At 62.7% G+C, this 16,523-nt stretch overlaps 1 protein-coding gene across 1 annotated transcript; it reads right to left on the bottom strand.

The window, feature by feature from the left end:
• Positions 1–4,105: 4,105 nt before the first annotated feature.
• Positions 4,106–16,277, bottom strand: RASD2 (RASD family member 2). Its single transcript, XM_084876758.1, has 3 exons — positions 15,259–16,277; positions 9,922–10,201; positions 4,106–6,355 (listed from the first exon to the last, which is right to left on the bottom strand). Exons 2-3 carry the CDS (start codon positions 10,190–10,192, stop codon positions 5,826–5,828), a joined length of 801 nt encoding a protein of 266 aa, XP_084732884.1. The 5' UTR covers positions 10,193–10,201; positions 15,259–16,277; the 3' UTR covers positions 4,106–5,825.
• Positions 16,278–16,523: the final 246 nt, after the last annotated feature.

Raw genomic sequence — 16,523 nt, 5'->3', positions numbered from 1 at the left:
CCTCCCACCTGCCCTCCTCGCCCCCTTTCGTGCCCCACCAACACATTTCCTGCAGCCAGAATGGGCTTATCCCTGCTCCATTCCGTCCAAAAGACGGAACGGCTGCAGCTGGAGTCGCCTGGAGCCTCCTGCCGGCCTGTGTCTGGCATTTGGGCTGGGCTCAGCGAGGACAGTTTTCGGAGCGCCACGGCCTGGCCTCTTCACGGCCCCGCAGCCGGGATCTGAGCGAGCATCCCGATTGGAGAGAACCAGGAAAAGCAGGCCGAGCTGGGTGGCCTTGTCCGAGCTGGCCCAGACCTCACTGAGCATCACGCCTGCGCTCTCCATTGGTCCCGGCAGCCAGGAGCTCATCCGGCTCAAGGTGGCGTTGGGGGGGGGGGGGGGGGGGACATGGACCCCACCTCTTGGAGGGAGGTGAGACAAAGAATTGGGGGACCACATCTTAAAACCCCCAGTGACCACGAGTCAAGTGGTCAGCGTTTGCACCCCACGTGACACATTGCCAAGTGCTTTCGTGTACACCTCTGACGTGATCCTGAGATTGGGGTGAGGAGGCAGAGGTTCGGAGAAGCCACGTGCCCGGGGCTGGCTCCTCAGAGGCACCCAGCGGAGCTGATGCTGCCGGTGGGGCCACATCGGGTGTGTGGCCGCCCTTGGTGGCCCTCAGGGACCCTCCCTGGTACAGAAATGGTTCTGGCTTGCACTTACACGGCCTCTGAAGCATCCACAGTATCACCCCGCGGTTCCAGGGCCCTTGTTAAACACCCACCACGTGGCGGGCATCGACCGTCTGTGAGGCCCACGGCTCCAGGCAAGACCAGACATCCCAGCTTCCCCCAGCTTTGGGGCACAGAAGCCCGCAGCCCGGGAGAAGGGAAAGTCCTCTGAAGGAAGACTGAGATGTCCCTCATGGGCTGAGGAAGTTTTGTTGTTGTTAATCCTCACCTCGAGGGTATTTTCCCCATTGATTTTTAGAGAGTGTGTAAGGAGGGGGGGGGGGGGAGAGCAAGAGCAAGAGCGAGAGCGAGAGCGAGAGCGAGAGCGAGAGCGAGAGAGAGAGAGAGAGAGAGAGAGAGAGAGAAACATGGATATGAGAAAGACACATGGAATGGTTGCCTCCTGCACACACCCCAATCTGGGCTGGGCATTGAACCTGCAACCCAGGTATGTGCTCTTGACCGGGAATCAAACCCCAAGCCCTTCAGTGCTCCAACCACTGCGCCACCAGCCAGGGCCCGAGGATTTTTCCCTGAGGCTGGCCACCACCTGAAGGGCCTTGAGTATAGATGAGAAAAATCGTGGGGCAGTCTGCTCTCACCGAGGGGCGGAGCGGGGGGGGGGGGGGGGGGGGGCGGGGAGAAAGAGCCAGAGGCGTTTAAAGAAGCAGGGGGAGGTCAGGGCGGCCTCTGATGGGGCTGCAGAGCGGAGCCTAAGTCAGGTTCCAGGTGAGGTCCTGGACCCACTGCAGGAGGCGACTGAGCAGAGACTGTCAGCCGGCCCTCCGGATGGCTCCCTGCTTTCTCCACAGTAACGAGTCCCCCTAGGGCCCCGGCCACCTAGCAGGGAGCTCCCTTTCCCAGCCATTCTCGCCGGAGGGACGGTCACATGACTGAGCCTGTCAGGGGGAAGTGAGTGGAAGGGATGTGTCCAGGGCGCCGAAAGCAGCCCGATGCATCCCCTGCACGCGTTTCCCTGGTCCCTCCTGGAATCTGACCGTGGCTGTGGCTTCGACCTCCGACCTGGCTGTGGCTTCGACCTCGCCGATGGGGACAAGACTGTTCAGGTGGAGCCTGAGTGACCGGGTGGAGCAGAGCCACCCTCTGGCCTTGCACTGCCCGGTACCTAAACCATGTCCAACCCGCTGGCCTCTCCCTCCAGATCAGCCCCCCAGCTGGCCCACTTACAAAAGCTCTGGGGAGGAAGCATGCTTTGCAATCAGATGTGGATTCAAGCCCAGATCTGCCACTTGGCTGTGCAGCCCCGGGCAAGTGGCTTTACCTCTCTGAGCCTCCGCTTCCCTCATATGCAAAAAGGGATTCGGCATCCTTCTACATAGCTTTGCCATGAGGATCTAATGACAGGGTACCGGTAACAGACCCAGCACCGTGCTCGGTGCACAGTAGGTCTTCAACACAGGTCCGTTCCCGTTCCCTTCCCCCTTTCCCTTCCTCTGTTCCCGGCAGCTTTTGCCTCTGAGTCCTGGCTGGCCTCCCGTCAGCACACACATCCCCACCCCCACCCCCACCCAGCCAAGCTGTGACGCACACGGAAGGTTTTTTTTCCTTTTGAGTAAGTGGCAGGTTCAGGGAGGTGGAACAGAACGAGTACTTAGAATCTGCAAGTGCAGAATTCTCTGAAATCAGACTTCCAGCGTTCCCTCCCTCGGACCGGGAATTAAAGGGGCTGCCTGGGCTTGTCTCTGAAGAAGGGTCTCTCTCCCATGAGAAGCATTTCTCTACAGTCTGATCCCACCCTCCGCCCAGGGCTAAGGAGAGAGTTGCCCGGGAAATCTTTCTCCAGGGCCGGAGTGTGGGATGCAGGGACCGGGGCCGGAGAAGCGTGTTCTGTTTAGCAACGATCGGAATGCTGCGGGTTATGTAATCGGAATATTAATTCTCCCGTAGACAGCACAGGGCTGCGAGGGGCTGGGGGGGTGCGGTCTGGTCTGGCTGCCCTCCTCCCCGCCTCTCATTCAGAGCCGAACCGGCTACCACCTGGGCGAGGACGGGACTCCCTTGGGGTTGCACAGGGAGGAGGTGGGCTGGCTGGGCGGGGGGCGGGAGGTGGGGGGATGCCAATGGGAGGCTCACTCTGGTGCACCCCTGTTTAGGGCATCTAGGGGGCAGAGGGAGAAACCAGGTGTGGGAATGCATCGGAGCGACTTGCCTCCCACACCCATCTCCCCAGGCTGGGGTGGGCCAAGGATGGAGGGGCGGGGCTCCTGGGTGGGCAGAGGCGGGGAGCCCTCCCCTGCTCCCTGCCCCCAGGGACACCTGGTTTGCCTCCACCACAGCCGGGGGCGCACCTTACTCTGTGAGTGGGCAGGCAGGGGTTCCCACTCTGGCTCCCGAGCTCCCTGCACGCAGGGGCTTGCCCTGCCTCTCTCTGCACAGGTAGGTGCAGGGCCGGGCCTGCCCTCCGACCCCAGGCCTTGCACCGACACGCAGGGGCCTTTGCTGATGGGTCAGCAGCACAGACCCGCCTGCAACTCCGATGTAAATCCTTTCCTCAGCCAGAGGGAGCTCGATGGCCTCTGGTGTGGGCTCCCCAACCTGCCACCTCCCCAGCTCTGCCATCTTGTTTCTCCTGGAGCTGAAGACCCGACTCGGCCTGCTCCCTCCCCCCCCCCCCAGGTCCAAGGTGACTCGCTCAGGGTTAGACCTTCTCCCTCTCCCTCCACCTGCCACCCCACCCCTGCCCCGCTCATTGTCCAGGGGGGCACACAGACCTGGGCAGTGTCCTGCCCGCAAGGGCTGACCGCCCAAGCGGTGACTCTCTCTCTCAGGCCTGCCCCGGCCACAGGGGGGTTCAGCAGCATCCCTAACCTCCTCCCACCAGAGGCCAGGAGCACGCCACCCCTCCCCCACCCAGTTCCTAGACACTGCCAAATGCCCCTGGGGCAAAACCGAGGCTCTTGATAGGAGCTACATGGGATTCAACATGGTGACGCCTCTCCCCTCACCGGGCCACCCCTCTAGAGCACATGTGTCAAACACAAGGCCCGCGGGCCAAATCCAGCCCGCCAGGCCTTGCAATGTGGCCCGCACCGCGCTGTCATCACTGCACTCCGCTGTCAGTTTATGACATTGTCAGTTTATGACTGTTCAGTAAACCATTCGGCCCGCGATTTAGGCTGGATTTTAGATTTTGGACCCTTCTCTGATTGAGTTCGACACCCCTACTCTAGAGGGACAGACGCTCAACACACGCCCCCCCCCCCCAAGCTTAGAGTTTATTCCTCCCCTCCCCCCACATCATTAACCTTGAAGACCGACAGGGACACGCAGAGCGAGGACCCCTACAGGTCCCACTCGGGGAGGGAAAGGCCAGCTGTGGTGGGAAGAGGCCACCTTCGCTTGGAAGCGCACATGGTCAAGGACACAGCTTAGAAACAAACCCACTTTAATGGAGAGAACGCACAGAGATCCGGGCGCGACCAGGCCACACTCCTCTCCTGGCCAAGGTGTCGGGAGGTTCGGGGCGGGGATGGGCAGGGGCACAGATGCAGGTCAGGGCCGCTGCAGGGAGCAGCAGGGGCCAGGGTGGGGGTGGAGGGTGTGCAGAGCTGAGGCTAGGGCTTGTATGTGTTCACCTGTGTGTACACTGCATATGTGGGCACAACGCACACCGAACCTACAGGAAGTCTCAGAGGCAGCATGAGGAGAGGACACACATCAGGGTGTGTACTGGATGCCCAGACCTAGCCCTGGGTCTGCCACGCATAGACTTGCTGTGTGTCCTCGGGCACGTTGCTTACCCAATCGAGGCCTTGGAAAGAGTCACTAGATGGTTATTAAGGTCCTTTGTGGCCCTAACCATCCATGTTTTCAGGAGATTAAAATACGAAGTGCACGTAAGAGCTGATGATGAGAGCATTTGGTCTGGAGGTTCAAATCCCAGTAGGCCTGGTACCCAGGACTGCCCCCTCCCAGACACGAGAAAACGACCCACCCAGAGCCTTTCCACTGGCTTCTCCCCGGCGCGGCTCCGGCTCAGGCTGCTCCTCTGAGCCTCCCACCGGCTGTGTGTGCGGAAGGCAGTGGGACAGCAGGGGCGGGCGGAGGCGGGCGGGTGAGGGGAAGGCGGCCAGGACTGGGGAAGGCCCTGGCCTTGGGGTCATAAAGTGCATCACTCACCCTGTTTCCAGCACACAGTGGACCCAGCACCAAGGACAGCCTGGTTCTAGAGGGACCTCTGTCCTGAACTAGCTGGTGGGGGGAGGGGTGAGGGGGGGTTTTAGGGGTGCTGGGGCAGAAGCGGCCCGGCCCTAGCGAGTGTGAACTGTAAAGCTCCGATGGAGGGCGGTGTCCAGCTGCAGACGGGCTCCGGAACCCCATCGGGGCGCGGGGGAGGCAGTGGACATGAACTGGGCGGCGGCCTGGCCAATGAGGCTTTCACTAGGCTTTCACAGTACAAGGGTTTCATTCCTACACTACACACGACGGGAGAGTAGCTGTGACAACACAGTAAACCAGCGGACGGGGGGGCCTGGGAGGGAAGGTGGAGGGAAGCAGGGTCCCGGGGGTGGACGTGGCCCCAGAGACGTGGCTGCACCCCCTTCACACACACACATGCCCCTGTCTGGGGCAGCCGGGGCCCACGTGGGGGGCAGGGGTAGAAACAGCTGAGCCGGAGGGCAGGAGTGTCAGAACTGGGCGTGCAGGGGCCCTCCTGGCAGCCAGCGGAGCGGGGCTGGGTCTCCCGCCAGGACGGCCGAGTTCTCCCAGCTGCTCCGGGTGCTGTTCTCATCCCGTCGCCGTCCCAGGAGGCCCCATGGGAGGCAGGGGTCCTGGCATCAGTTTTCTTAGGACCCAAGGGCCGGAAGACTCGACGTGGGTCCCTGAATCAAGTCCAGCTGTCTCCCAGCCTGTCCCCTGCTCCGCGGAGATCAGTCCCCGCCCGGCGGAGCTGGGACCGGGCCCGGGGGGGGGATCCGTGGAATCAGAGGGAGGAGGCAGGAAGGCAAGAGAAGGTTCAGAGGTTCAAGGCTGGGGTCCTCCAGTCTGGTGCCAACAATTGGGGGGTCTCTTGGGGGATGCGGGCATCAGGGCCGCCCCCCGTCAGGCACAGCCCGAGCCCCACCCCGGGCGTCCCGTCCCTCCCGCTCACTGGATGGTGCATTTGTCCCGCTCCCGGGCCTGGCCCTCCCGGAGGACCTTGGCCTTGATGTACTTGAGGTCGCTGTTGACGCTGGGGCGGCGGGCGAAGGGCGACACCATGCCGTAGGCGTCCGTGTCCTTGACCCGGCGCATGCAGAAGGGCCGGGGGTGGAAGGCGTCGCCGTACTGCACGGAGATCTTGCGGTGCAGCGCGGGGCTCATCTCGTGCGGCAGCTTGGCCATGCTGAACAGCACGTAGAACATCTCGTCCACGTTGGTGTTCTTCTTGGCCGACACCTCGAAGTAGGCGCAGTTCTCGTCGCCGGACACCAGCAGCTCGGCCTCGGTGGCCGGCACCTGGCGGCACAGCTCACCGTGGTCGTTCTTGTTGCCGCAGATGACCATGGGCAGCTCGGCCGCCTCCTTGGTCTTGTTCTTCAGGCAGGACTTGACCTCCAGGATCTGCTTCTGCAGCCGCTTCACCTCGTCGAAGGACTCCCGGCTGTCCAGGCTGAACACCAGGATGAAGACGTCCCCTGTGGGGAGAGAGCGAGAGCCCAGGCGGTGAGCATGCGGGCGGCTCCCAAAGGCCCCACTCCACCCCCGCCCCCCGCCCCCAGGAGGCCACGCGGCCCATCCGGGGCACAGCCTGGTTCCTTCACCCCCGTGTCCCTGCAGGGGTGAGTGACGTGCTCGCTCGTGGGGATGGTGGTAGAATAACATAAATACAATGTCCAAGGGAGGAGGGGTCCTGCGGGACTGGTTCAATGCACAGCCCAGGCCGGGAGCTGCACCTCACGCACAGCAGGCACTCGGTGCAGCATCGGGTGGCCTAGGGGTGCATCTTGCCTCCTCCACTCACAGCCATGTGACCTTCGGGGGGCCACGCGACCTCTCCAGATCTCGTTTCCCGTCTGCCCCGTTGGATGAAGCACTGCCCTGTGGGATGACCTTGAGGGTCCCCGGAGATGACTGCAGTGACGCCGGCCCGCAGTCTTGGGTACCACAACGATAATGAGAACAGACACCTTCAGGAAGCAGGCACGGGCCACACACTCCATGCCCACCGTTCCCCTGGGTCCTTACGAGACCTCTGTGAGGTGTGCTACCTTCGTGGTCCAGGTGTGCAAACTGCGGCTCAGACAGGGCGAGCAACCCACCCCAGATCCCACAGCTCCATGCGGCCAGGCCAGGATGGCGGCCCAAGTCTGTCCTCACCTAGCCAGTGCCCAGCACACAGGAGGTGTTGTCTGCTTCTTGAATAAATCTTGGAGAATAAGCGAGGCCCTAACCGGTTTGGCTCAGTGGATAGAGCGTCGGCCTGCGGACTGAAAGGTCCCAGGTTCGATTACAGTCAAGGGCTTGTACCTTGGTTGTGGGCACATCCCTATTAGGGGGGGCGGGGGGGGGGGTGCAGAAGGCAGCTGGTCAGTGTTTCCCTCTCATTGATGATTCTAACTCTCTAATCCTCTCCCTTCCTCTCTGTAAAAAATCAATAAAAAAAATATTTTTAAAAAAAGAAGAGGCGAGTGCTGGCTGCCAAGGGCCACCCTATCCCTAGTCCGGCTCACGGCATCACTGGAGACCTTGAGTCTGAAACAGGGACGATGTGGAGGTGGCAGGGGTGGCAGAGAGGGCTGCCGCCTTCATCCCGATTTCCAGATCTTCCCACAGCGATCGCCGCCTCACACTCACAGAGCCGCCCTCACTTTGGTGAGATGTCAAGATCCCTGCTTCCCCGATGTGGGACCTGAGGCTCAGGGGCGGCGTTCCGGAGAGGAGAACGAAGCGGCTCCAGGCCTGGTGGCGGCCGCCCATCCCTCTGCACCCAGAGCACACGCCCGTCCCCACGGTGGCACGTGGCACGCTCAGAACTGTGCACCGGCAACGGTGTGCTCTGAACAGTGAGCTCGGAGCAGGGGCGCCTCCTCACCCTCACCTCCTCACCTCCCTCCCAGGCCCGGCACACAGGGTGCTCACAAAGCCGGCTGGATGGATGCGATGGGATGGGATGGGATGAATGACGGTGTGGGCTGTTTAGAAAAGCACTTGCCACGCAGTGCCAGCCTGGCAGCCGATTCCACTTGGGCTGCCAACCCCGTCCCATTAGGCTAATCCGGGCCCCTGAGGATTCGGCAGCCTCGACACATTCACATGCAAGGCTGCGCCAGGCCGCAGAGGCAGCCGGCCGGGGCGGCAGTGGTGGGGGGAGAGGTGGCGGCGGAATGGACGGTTCTGTGTCTGTGCACCAGCACCAGGTTGGAAAAGGAGGCGCGGACGGGGGAGTGGAACGGCGAGCGGCAGGCAGATGTGCTCGGAATGGTGTGTGCACGTGAAAGGGCAGCAGGCGAAAATGCTCTCTGTTACACGGGGATTCAAACAGGAATGCTAACGGGTCCGTGGGGGAGGGCCGGGAGAGTCCACGCACTTTGAGGGGTGGCCACCTCCGGGCGGGACAGGGTTTGGGGAAGGGGACATGAGTCGAGGCGGCTTTGTGGCCTGGCCTGTATGGTTAAAGGAGGGTGTGTGTGTAGATATACACTGTTTGTGTCGTTCAAGATGGATTTTGAAAACGTGCCTGTGGTGGCTCTCTGCATCTCCCCTCCTCCCTGCCTCAGACGTCAGCCTGGCTACATGGGTGGGCACCCCGGCTGCTCCCCGAAGCCTGACAATCTGGCAGTATCCATCGTGTGCCCGAGGTGCCCCCACGCGCTTTCCTCCGTTCCTCTCAGCCTCACCGGGAAGAGGCAAGGCTCTGCCGGAGCAGCCGGCAAGACTGCGATTCAGGCCTCCGGTCACATGCCTACGCCACCCCAACGGTGGAGCCGGGACTCGAACCCAGGTCCACCAGGGCTCTTTCTATTCACACACTGCCTCTCCGAAATATGGACTCTTTCACCCCAAGTCTGGCACCCCAAGAGGGGGCCTGAGCAGGGAGGGTAGGGGGAGGGGAGGGTGGGCATGACCTGACGTGGGCTTCTCGGTGCAGAAGCATCTGACTGGAGGGTTACTGTCGGTGACTGGGGAGGGGGTTACTTGCTCATTCCTTCCCTTCATCCCGCCGAGCAATGGGCGGGCGTGGCCTGGGACGTGCCTCCGCAGCAAGGCTTTCCTTCCCACCGATAGTCCCTGAGCACCTGCTCTCTGCTCACCCAGCGCTGCTCCTCGTGTGTTAACTCCTTTCCTTCTCACAATGGCCTTGGGGATGGGTGCTAACGTGATGCCAACAACCGAAAGGAAAGCGAGGCACAAAGAGATGGAGTCTATGCCCAGCACCAACCCAGGAAGCAGGGGGACCAGGATTTGGACCCCGGCAGCCTGGTCTCTAGGCCTGCCCCCTTCGTTACCCCCGGAACTGCTGGCGTCACGTGAGTGACGGCCCCACCCCCTTCTCCACCTGCCCCTTCATCCCCAACCATCTCCCTCTTCCTCCCACCAGCTGCAGGGCTGAGCGGCTTCAGGATGGCTTAATGGTCCATCATGAGACAGACTTCCAGTTATCGGCTGTGCTACCACCCGGAGTCACTGAACCTCGCTGGGCCTCGGTTTCCCCACCTGGAACACAGAGGCGAATACCCATCTCCTAGGCTAGCGGTGAGGGTTAAATAAGTAAATGCCGAACTCTAAGACTGTGGGCCCAGACGCACCACTCTTACTAAGTATTAGCGATCGCCACCGCCGTTACCGCCATTACTACCGAGCCCCCAGCATGGGCAGGGCCCCCGCCTGCCCTCCGGCAGGCCCTCACCGGGCTCCTGTTCTTACTGCTCTAAGCGGGGGCAAAGGGCATGGGAGGCCAAGAGCCCTGAGCCCAGCAGACTGGCCGTGAACCCGGCAACTCTGCGGAGCCACCTTCCGCAGGGGGAAGGCAGCAGCCCCTGTTCCCGGGAGAGGGACCTCCCCAGCCCGTCTGTCAGCTCCAGGTCAGGAAGGCAGCTCTGGGGGACATGAGCAATGGGTCGAGAGGTGCACAGAATGGAATCGGGGCCTTGGCATCGACATGTGCTCGGACAAGCAGCAATGCCTGCCGCGGCCTTGATCTCAGACGATGAGTGAGCACAGAGGCCCACACGCGCGCACCCACGCCCACCCGGGCACCCACCTGTGAGGATGGAGAGCCGGCGCATGGCGGGGAAGGGGTGGTTGCCGGACGTGTCCAGGATGTCCAGCTGGTACATGTCCCCGCGGATGTTGTAGACCTTGCGGTGGAAGTCCTCGATGGTGGGCGTGTACTGGTCCTCGAAGCGGCCATTGAGGAAGCGGGAGACGATGGAACTCTTGCCCACACGCGAGGCGCCCAGCACCACCATGCGGTACGAGTTCTTGGCGGGCACGCTGAACGTGCAGTTCCCGCTGGACAGGGTCTTCATCATGGCTCGGGGCTGCGACAGAGAGCGGGGAGTGGGCGTCAGCAGGCCCCGGAGGCAGCCCGGCCGCCCCTCGCTGGAGGCCGTGGGCTCCTCGGCCCGGCTCCTGACCAGGTCTCAGTTTTCTGTCTGCAACATGGGGATGGTGGGCTAGGGTCTCTCTAAGCGGTTCTGGAGTTCTGCACAGTCATTCCTTCATACCCTCGTGTCTTTCCTCCTTCACCCACCACCCACTCACTCACCCACCCACCTACTCACCCACCTACTCACCCTCCCACTTACTCACCCACTCATTCACTCACTCACTCACTCACTCATTGGCCCCTTATTCGTTCCAGCACCGACTGTGAGGGCTCGAACCCTCATTTTTTTTAAAAATATATATTTTTTTTATTGAATTTTTACAGAGAGGAAGAGAGAGGAATAGAGAGTTAGAAACATCGATGAGAGAGAATCATTGATCAGCTGCCTCTTGCACACCCCCCACTGGAGATGTGCCCGCAACCAAGGTACACGCCCTTGACCAGAATTAAACCCGGGACCTTTCAGTCTGCAGGCCGACGCTCTATCCACTGAGCCAAACTGGTTTTGGCTCAAACCCTCATTTTATTACTCACCCACTATTGCTCGTGGGCGAGTCGCCTACTTTTCTGAGAGTCACTCTTATCATCTATAAAATGGACTCAGCTCACACAGCTATTGTCAAGAACTCGGCGCAGAGCGAGATCTGAGATGTTGACTCGTTAGATTCCGTTCTCCCCGAGCCACCCGTCCCTCCCGCCTCGGGCCTCCCAGAAGCCTGTGCTTCCAGGACACGGCATGGGAAAGGCTGTGTCCAGACCACATCCTTCATGCCAGAGTGTGGGGCTGCCCGGAATTTTCTCCCCGGGCCCTGGGAGTCTGCCCCCCTCAGGACACCCAGGGACCTGGACTAGGCGATATGGGTCGGAGAAATGACCCGTGAACAACTCAAGTCCTTCTAATTCCAAGCGTTTACGGTTCCGACACACCCAGAACTTTCTATGGGAGCCCCCCGCCTTGTGGACGAGGCTGAAATAAATCCGAGCTCCAAACCTCCGGGAGCTCCATCAGCCCCGGCAAAGGCCAGTCACAGCCCAGACACCCTCCTTTCCTATCTCAGCTTCCATGACAATCCCCCCAGGACCCCTAAGCCTCCGTCACTCTAGCTGGTTCGAGCTCTGCTGAGATCTGCTGGGCTCCCCAGCTCAGGCCAGTCCCTCCCCCGGATCACCCCCTTCCTTGTATGTTTCAGGGTCTGGCTCAAATGCTACTCCTGTCTGAAGGCTGCTCGGACCCCTACCCACCGAGCAGGGATCCCTTCCTCTCTAGAGAAGAGGAACGAGAAATGGACACAGGCTCCTGAAATACTGACCCCCAGGCCGCCACACAGGGAGGTGCAGGCGGGGGAGACGGGAGCTCCGAGGAGTCACAAAGGGGTGGACGTGCTGGCTCCAGCCGGCCCCACCCCCGGATGCCCCAGGTCAGTGGCCTGGAGTGCCTCGCTCATGTGGTACACTCGAAGGCTCTCCCTGGCATCTCACTGCTCTGTCTGCCGTGAGGCCGAGACCCCAGGTGGAGACAGATCCTGTGTACAGGTCTCCTGGCACACGTCCCGTTCAGGGGATCCAGGCATCCATCCTGCCCACCCAGCCGACGGACAGCCGCTGAGCAGTAAACCGGCTCTCCAAAAATACCTTTTTAGAAAGCTCTAATTGCTAGCGCTTGTCAATTTCTGTGGCTGATTCCAAGGGACCACGGTGATGTCAATGAATGACTTGCAAAGAGATGTGCCCAGCGAGGCTGCTCAGCACACCGCCGGCCCCCGGCCTGGAGCCAGGATAACCATCACCCTAAGCAAGCCCCTGCCGTGTGCCAGGCACTGTGCTGAGTGTAGACGAATAACAGCTGGCATGTATTTTACAGTTAATAAATTCCAGAATGTCCCAAGTGATGAGAACACGTCCTAACCCCCTTCACCCCTCAGTAATCCCGGAGGGCAGGGTGAGGTATCCCGTCGTAGGGAGGAGGGCACTGAAACACAGGGGAGCTTAGTAACACACTCCTGGTTGCACAGCCAGCCTGCCACCAGCAGAGAAGGAACGGACTGCAGGCAGTCTTCTCAGTGCTATGGAGTCTCCTCACCACCTCCCTCTGAAGCACCTGTTATCGTCCTCATTTCACAAATAAGGGCCCAGTGCTTAAAAGCTACGTGACTGGCCCCCGAGTTAATAAGGGAGCCAAGCTAAGACCCCCAGGTCCCCCACCCTACTCATGTCTGAAGCCATCTTTCAATGTATCCCATAGGATTCCAGTGCCGTGTACTCAGCTGGTGCTCAATAAGTGAGCCATGAAGGAATGAATGAAGCAAATGGCTCTGCCTCTGGGCCTTCTCCCTCCACCCCCACCCTGCCTGGCTGGCCCGGGGGCTGTGGCAAGGAGGGTCTCAGCCACAAGTGGGCAGTGGGGAGCCGGGGATACAGGATCCACAGCAGTGGACCCTTCTCGGTCTCCTTCGGGGCTGGGAGCCAGCCTGGGCCTCCAGCAGAGATGGGGGAAAGAGGTCCCACACCAGGCATGCCGCTCCCCAAGTCCCTGTGCAGGGAGCTGGGCTGCTGGGGGTCACCTCTGTCTAGACCGAGAGGGAAGGCGGCCAGCAGCCCCCAGGAACGTATTTGTCTCCATCACCACCGACCCAGCCTCTACCCCTAGGGCTCCTCTTACGGACATGCTGATATCAGTGACTGGATGGGCCAAGGCCCAGAGAGAAGAGGCAGGGAGTCAGAGAGAGGAGGCAGGAGAGAGAGGAGACAGTAAGTCAGAGAGAGGAGGCAGGGGTTCCGAGAGAGGAGAGAGAAAGAGGAGGCAGGGAATCTGAGAGAGAGGAGGGAGTCAGAGGAAGGAGGCAGGGAGGCAGGGAGAGGCAAACAAGGAGAGGGGAAATCTGGGGCTTTCTTTGAGAGAAGAGTTGTGGGCCTTCACGTGGCCTCAACCACGTGGGGCTGCGTGAGGCTCACAGACACCTGGATGCCAGGTGACAGCACCTCTGTGGGCTCCGCCTCCCGCCTCCATCCCCCCCTGCTCCTCCCCCAGAGGAGGAGCTGCGGGCAGTGCTGTGGGCTCAGCTTTTCTGCTGCACTGCCTGCTCCCCTCTACCCACAGCCAGGCTGACACCCACACAGTGGGGAGGAGACAGGGGTCAGAGTTCAACGCTTTTCGAACTGACAGTCCACCTGGTGGTTCAAGGGGCCAGATCGCAGCAGCGTGAGGCCCCGAATGCAGTTCTGTGACTTGCAGACCCCGCGCTCCAGGGCCATTCTAAGGGCACCTGGCAGGCAGAAAGGCCAAAGCAGAGGTGGGATGGGGTCCTCCAGGGGAAGAGTCACCCCAGCCACTGGGTACTTGGGGTACCTTATTCCAATGACTTCACCACAGCCCCGCGAAGAGGGGACCACCATCGACTGGTTTCCGGTTCGCAGAGGCTGGCTGGGCCGGGATTAACGTCAGGCCGCTGGTGCCAAAGCCTGGGCTCTGGCCGCCATGAAGACCCACCCCCAGACCCACCCAGACCCGACTGCAGCCTCTCACAATAGGCAGTGACTCGGGGGAGCCTTGCTGGGGTCTGGCAGGGGAAATGACCCCCGAGGCCTATTCCAGTCTCCTTCCCTCTCCCTCCAGGAGCTGGGCGCAGGCACCCTGCCCCGGCTCCCCAGCAAACCCTGCTCCAGCTCCCAGCACACGCATGGGTGAGCTCGCGCCTTCTCCCTGGAGCCCCTCCCCCAGGGCCTGCCTGGAAGACGGAGGTCAGGTGACAAGGACCACAGGACGAGAGTGCGGCCGTGGCCTCCTCCCCATGAGCACCCAGAGCTCCATCACTGCCCTGCCCCCCCTCCTCCCACACACCTCGAGCCTCCTCCCTCCTCTAGGGCAAGGCTCGGCATCTCTGGACACCCGGATTTGCCAGCCGTGCCCATGCTGAGATGGGTCCTGGGGGTTTTGCAAAGCCGACCTCACCACCCTCGGCGGCTCAGGATGGAGGAAAGCAGGCAGGCAGGCAGCACCGGCCAGCAAACCAGCTCTGCCATGCACCAGCTCAGCGACCTTGGGCAAAGGGCCTGTCCCGAGCTCCTGGCACACGGCAAACGGGTTCCTCGCTTTGTGGCATTCCTGCGTGGTCAAGGGGCTTTTGGAGCAGCCACTGGGGTGGGACTGGAGAGCAGGCAGAGGTTTTGGGGGGCACCCCCACCCCACCCCCATCTTGTCTCCCCTGATGCCAGGGGAAACCTGAATCACCGGCTCCTGAGCTGGCTGCCCTCCCCAGCCCGGCCTCCTGCCTCCTGCCTCCCAGGAGGTCCTGGACAATATCCTTCCTCCTCCTCCTCCTCCTCCTCCCAGGGCTGGGGGCAAAGAGGAGAGGTCCGAGGGAGCCCCGCCGAGGTGCTTGGGGTCTCCCCCTGGCCAGCTGCGTACAGGACACCCACCCTGGCAGGGGAGTCACTCAGGAAACTCACTCCTTGCACCAACCCTAAGAAAGCTCAGGAGCTCTGTGCAAGGAAGGTGCTCCTCATCCTCCCTCCTCAGAGGGGGTCCTCCTCGGGGCTGGAGAGGAGGGCGCCTCAGAAGGACCACATCCCAGCCCCACCCTCCTTCCAGGTGTGCAGGCAACAGCTGGCTTGGGAAAGAGGGGGAGCATGGGGAACGTAAGTACCCCTTCCTGAACCCTGAGAACCGGTTTCCTCCTATTTAAACGGGCTCTTCCATGGAAGCTTCTAGCACCAATGGGTAAGCGTAGAAGTTCGATAAGTTTTTCTTACCAGGCACAAATAGGGGGCCTCGCACCCGGCCTGGCACAAAGCAGGTGCTCAGCTAACTTCATTCTCTCCAGATGTGCCAAGTTGCCGATGGACCGGGCACAGTCCGTCGTTCTATGGGGCTCACCATGCCAGGCTCCACCTGGCCTCCCCCACACACACACACACAACCCGCAAACCTTTCTGCCCGGCTTCCCCCCTTCCCCAGCTCCCCTCTTCTGCCGGCGGGAGTCTCTCTCCTACCTGCGGAGGGCGGTTCGGGCCTCGGGTTCCGCTCGGAGGGCTGTCCGGACGCGGGGAGCAGCCTGCCTCCCCGGCCGCCGAGTCTCCCGGGGTCTGCGGCTCCTCGGTCACTGGCTCCTCCTCGGCGCCGCTCGGGCCGCCGGGCTGGGCGCAGCCGGGCGACTGGGCACGGGCAGCCGGTGCCCCATGGATGGGCTCCGAAGGCTCGGCGGGGCCCGGGCGCTGGGCGGGCTCCGGCTCGCCGCCGCCGGCCCTGCCCTGCCCCGACCCGGGGGACTCCTGCTGAGCCAGGTGCCCGGAGGCGCGGAGACGTCGGATCCCGGGGTCCCCGCCGGGGGCTCCGGGCTGAGGGGGAGAGCGGATGGGGAGATTCGTGGGAGGAGGGGGTTTTAGAGAGAACCCCTAGGGACTCCCAGAGGGTCCTTTGGAGGTGGCCCGGAGTGCGTGCGTGGATGGATGGGCGCACTGGTCCCGGCCGCCGGTGCTACCTTCTGCGCCCACCCCGACGGGGGTCGCTCGGGCTGGGGTGCTGCTCAGCTCGGCCGGGGGCTCCTCCTCGGCCCCAGCTCGGCAGCTCTGTCCACGGCTCCTCTCTGCAACCCTGCGGGGCGAGGCGATGCCGGCGGCTGGAGAGGAGCAAGGCGCCGCGCTCCGAGCTCCGCGCGCGTGTGGGAGGGAGCCTTGAACGCCGCCCCAAGGCTTCGCAGCTCCGAGTCCGACTGAGCCGGCTCCTCCCACTTCACCTCCGCTGGCCCCCGGTGCCGGCGAACTTTCTATCTGCGGGGGCCCGGCTCCTCCCTCCGTCCCTCTCCCAGAGGCGAACGCCCCGCCGAGCAAGGTCAACGGTGCCTCGGGAAAGGAGTCGGAGACCAGGCTCCGGAGGGCGGTCCCAGCGGCAGCCGCCAGCACAGGTCGGGGCGCCCTTTGCAGTCCGCGTGCGAGTCCCTCTGCCGACCCGCCGCCCACCCGCTCGCTCCGCAGCTCGGAGCCGCCGGTCCCGCAGCCCGCGCCGGCCTCCGCCTCCAGGAGCCGGCTCCCCGCCTTCGGCAGACGCCCCGCCCCCGGCGCTGCGCTCGACCAATGGGCGGCGGGTCCCGCTGCCCGGCCCCGCCCCCTCCTCCCCGCCCCGCCCCCGGCCGCCGGGACGCCGCTGCCTGGCGCTCCGCGTGCCCGGGCGCGTGGGGCCCGAGCCGCTGGGGGGGCGGCCGGGGGCGCGCGCCGGGGCCGGGAGGCGGCACGGGCCTCGGAGGCTGACGTCGGCGCTC

Source organism: Pipistrellus hanaki (assembly GCF_964339955.1).
Source record: "Pipistrellus hanaki genome assembly, chromosome: 3".
Taxonomy (NCBI): domain Eukaryota; kingdom Metazoa; phylum Chordata; class Mammalia; order Chiroptera; family Vespertilionidae; genus Pipistrellus; species Pipistrellus hanaki.
This window is presented reverse-complemented; position numbering and strand designations above follow the sequence as displayed.